Below are 3,696 nucleotides of genomic sequence, written 5' to 3'. Positions count from 1 at the left end.
CATGGTGAGATGAATATACACACTCCATCTCTATACGTCCAAACTCTCTCTTTTTCTGAAACACTTTTACTTTCATTTTACAACACGTTATCAGCACGAAAAGCTCTGAAATTGCTGATCAACCAAAGGAGGATACACTCCATCTCTATACGTCCAAACTCTCTCTTTTTCTGAAACACTTTTACTTTCATTTTACAACACGTTATCAGCACGAAAAGCTCTGAAATTGCTGATCAACCAAAGGAGGATCATTGTTCAATCTAGTTTAGGATCTGAATCACAAACAAGCTCTTAGATTGGCTGAGAAGACAACCTTCTCAGTTCTGCACAAATAAGCTGAAGATTCATTTGTTCTTCATCAAGTAATGTTTTCCAAAATCTAATTTTATATTCATGCTTATTGAGCCTATTGATTGAATATGAAAAATCACCATGATGCATGAACCCTAGCTAATCCTACATGATTTATTTACTTGGTATACATATTTGTATATATTCGTTCATGTGTCTTGGATTGTTTGATTGGAAAAGAAGAAAAAGAATTAGGATTCTTTGGCTGTAGCTATTTCTAGCACCTGATCCAGTAGTACCAATTCACAAAAAGGAAATCGTGTTGTGGTTTGAGCATTCAACTTTATAGCAGATAAAAGCAAAAAGGTTTTTTGTTGTATTCAACTTGATTGCAAAAAAAAAAAATCAAAATTTGTTGTAAATATTTATGACTAAATCATGTAAATAGATGTAGAGTGATATGTGCCTTTCACTATAGATTAGTGATTGATAGAATTGTGTATAGGAGTAATTGACGTTGCTATTAAACGTTGCCTTTTTGTATACACCATGTACTCCTATATAAACCTCCTCATGGTGAGATGAATATACACACTCCATCTCTATACGTCCAAACTCTCTCTTTTTCTGAAACACTTTTACTTTCATTTTACAACACGTTATCAGCACGAAAAGCTCTGAAATTGCTGATCAACCAAAGGAGGATCATTGTTCAATCTAGTTTAGGATCTGAATCACAAACAAGCTCTTAGATTGGCTGAGAAGACAACCTTCTTAGTTCTGCACAAATAAGCTGAAGATTCATTTGTTCTTCATCAAGTAATGTTTTCCAAAATCTAATTTTATATTCATGCTTATTGAGCCTATTGATTGAATATGAAAAATCACCATGATGCATGAACCCTAGCTAATCCTACATGATTTATTTACTTGGTATACATATTTGTATATATTCGTTCATGTGTCTTGGATTGTTTGATTGGAAAAGAAGAAAAAGAATTAGGATTCTTTGGCTGTAGCTATTTCTAGCACCTGATCCAGTAGTACCAATTCACAATTAGAGAGCATCAATCAATCATCTATTTCTAGCACTTGGTCCAGTAGTACCACTTCACAATTAGAGAGCATCAATCAATCATACTTGAGGGCACCAGTGAGTAACTGAGTACAAATTCAACAAGAAGCAAAAACAAAGTTTGCTGTTTCTAGGATTCGAACCCAGCCACAGCGTGTACAAGCCCAGCATATTGTCCATTGTGCCATTATGGCCAATTGGTATTTATCACCACCATTTAATATTAATACTGCTAGAAGCAGATTCAACACCATTTAATTGGCGATTGATCAATGTTTTGATTGACATTTATCCAAAACAATTACCATAATCATTTCATAATTTATCCTTTATTATTTTATTATTTCATCTTAATGATGTATATTGCGCTTATTACTATAACTATTTTGTGGTATTTATTTCCTTCTTTATTTATTATCATAATAATTTTGTGGTGTTACCTGCTTCTCTATTTGATCATATTAAATTTAAATATTTTACTCGCTTAAATTCTTTGCATTAGAATATATATGTGTAGAATGCAGGTACTTGATGAACCAGAAGTTCACACATAAATATTGAACCAGAAGTTCATACATAAATATTGAACCAGAAGTTCTCACGTATTGAACTTGTAGTTTCAATAACATTGAAAGGTTATGAATCTTTCCAACTAGGCTCACCCAATTCGATGCGATGTCTAGGTAAGATCCAATGAGCCTGTGTACTTAAGTGAGCCTCGCTTCACCTAAACCTCATACTCTTGCCTGGTCGTATTTAATTGGAGTTACTGAAAGGGTTGAGTAATAACATTTCATGTATATCGAACTTGTAATTTCGATAATGCCATATAAGGGACTTGATGTTAATGTCTAAGATTTAGCGGTAGCCAAACCTCGGTTAACGCTGGTCCGATGGGCGGACCGCTACCTATGATATACTTGTTGCTTCTGCCACCTGTCAAATGAAATACAAAGGGCGTTAGAGGGAGACCGCGGTGGGTGGTCTTCTCTTCTCTGATGCCTAAGTTAGTCAATGTATTTATGTTGACATGATAACAGTAGGTAAGTAGTAAATGTGTAATTAATGAGGAGAAAGGAGTGAACCTTTTATAGGTGGGGAAGAGGCTGACCTCTTCCTTGTTTTCGATGTGGAACTGATATGCTTCAGTTCCCAGCTTCTGATGCTTCAGTGAGGTTGTCTTGGCGCGGCGCGTGGAGGTGCGTCAGCAGTGATCTGGGGGTGAGCCGGGGCTCAGGTGATAGCCTATCTGGTGGTGTTTCTGTAGGTCACACCGTTGGTGGTCGTTGGTACCACTGGCGGTAGTATGAGCGTGGCTCATTATAACTAATTATGCTTGGCAAATGCTCATGTGAGTATACTTGAAGTATCATCCATGAATTCACCATACATGTTTAATCTGATTTTTCATACCATGTTATAGAACCAGAAGTTCTTATTGATTGCTTATGGAAATTATTACCCATAGCACTAACTATTATCCTTTGAATCCTTGTAGAGAATGTCAAATCTCAACAAGCTTGACTTTGTTGCTTTGGAAGTTTCCAGAAGGAACTACCTCAAGTGGACCCAGGATGTCAAGCTTCATCTAACTACAAATAAGATGAGATCAACGATTATTGCTGACAACATCACCCATGAAGATATGAAGGCAAGGGCTATGATTTTCATCAGGAAGCATATGGAGGAAGCACTCAAGGTGGAATATTTAGCTGAAGAGGACCCACGGTCTCTTTGGGTCGCTCTAGAAGAGCGATTCAACCATCAGAGGACCATTTACTTGTCGGAAGCAAGGCACGACTGGCAGAACATACGTTTTCAGGATTTCAAGACTGTCAATGAGTATAACTTTGAAATCTGCCGGGTTCGGTCACTCCTAAAATTCTGTGGAGAAGAGCTCATAGAAGCTGACCTATTGGAGAAAACTTTCTCCACCTTCCCTCCTTCATGTATGGTCCTGCAGCAACAATAGAGGGAGAGAAACTTTGCTAGATTCTCAGAATTGGTCACCGTCTTGTTACTCGCTGAAAAGAACAATGACCTACTTTTGAGGAATGATCAAGCAAGGCCCATCGGTACCAGAGCAGTTCCTTTGCCTGAAGCAAATGTTATTGCCCATCACGAAAATAACCGTGCAAGGAGGAACCGGGGCCGTGAAAAGGGAAGAAGGTCTGAACATATGAGACATGGAAGGAGAAATGGGCCCAGAAATGGCCCATATGACCGTGACCACCCAGGCAATGGCCCAAGGGGTTGAGGAGGATGTGGACAAGGCCCACGTGGTGGAAACCGAAATGCCAAGGTCCAACAGGCTCAAATTAGAGAGAATG

General features: G+C 38.1%; 1 protein-coding gene across 1 annotated transcript; it reads left to right on the top strand.

Moving 5' to 3' along the window:
• The first annotated feature begins 2,867 nt into the window (after nt 1-2,867).
• On the top strand, nt 2,868-3,338 carry LOC112170605. The gene has a single exon (XM_024307951.1). It carries the CDS (start codon nt 2,868-2,870, stop codon nt 3,336-3,338), a length of 471 nt encoding a protein of 156 aa, XP_024163719.1.
• The last annotated feature ends 358 nt before the right edge of the window (nt 3,339-3,696 follow it).

The sequence above is a fragment of the Rosa chinensis genome, chromosome 6, assembly GCF_002994745.2.
Source record: "Rosa chinensis cultivar Old Blush chromosome 6, RchiOBHm-V2, whole genome shotgun sequence".
In the NCBI taxonomy this organism is placed as follows: domain Eukaryota; kingdom Viridiplantae; phylum Streptophyta; class Magnoliopsida; order Rosales; family Rosaceae; genus Rosa; species Rosa chinensis.
This window is presented reverse-complemented; position numbering and strand designations above follow the sequence as displayed.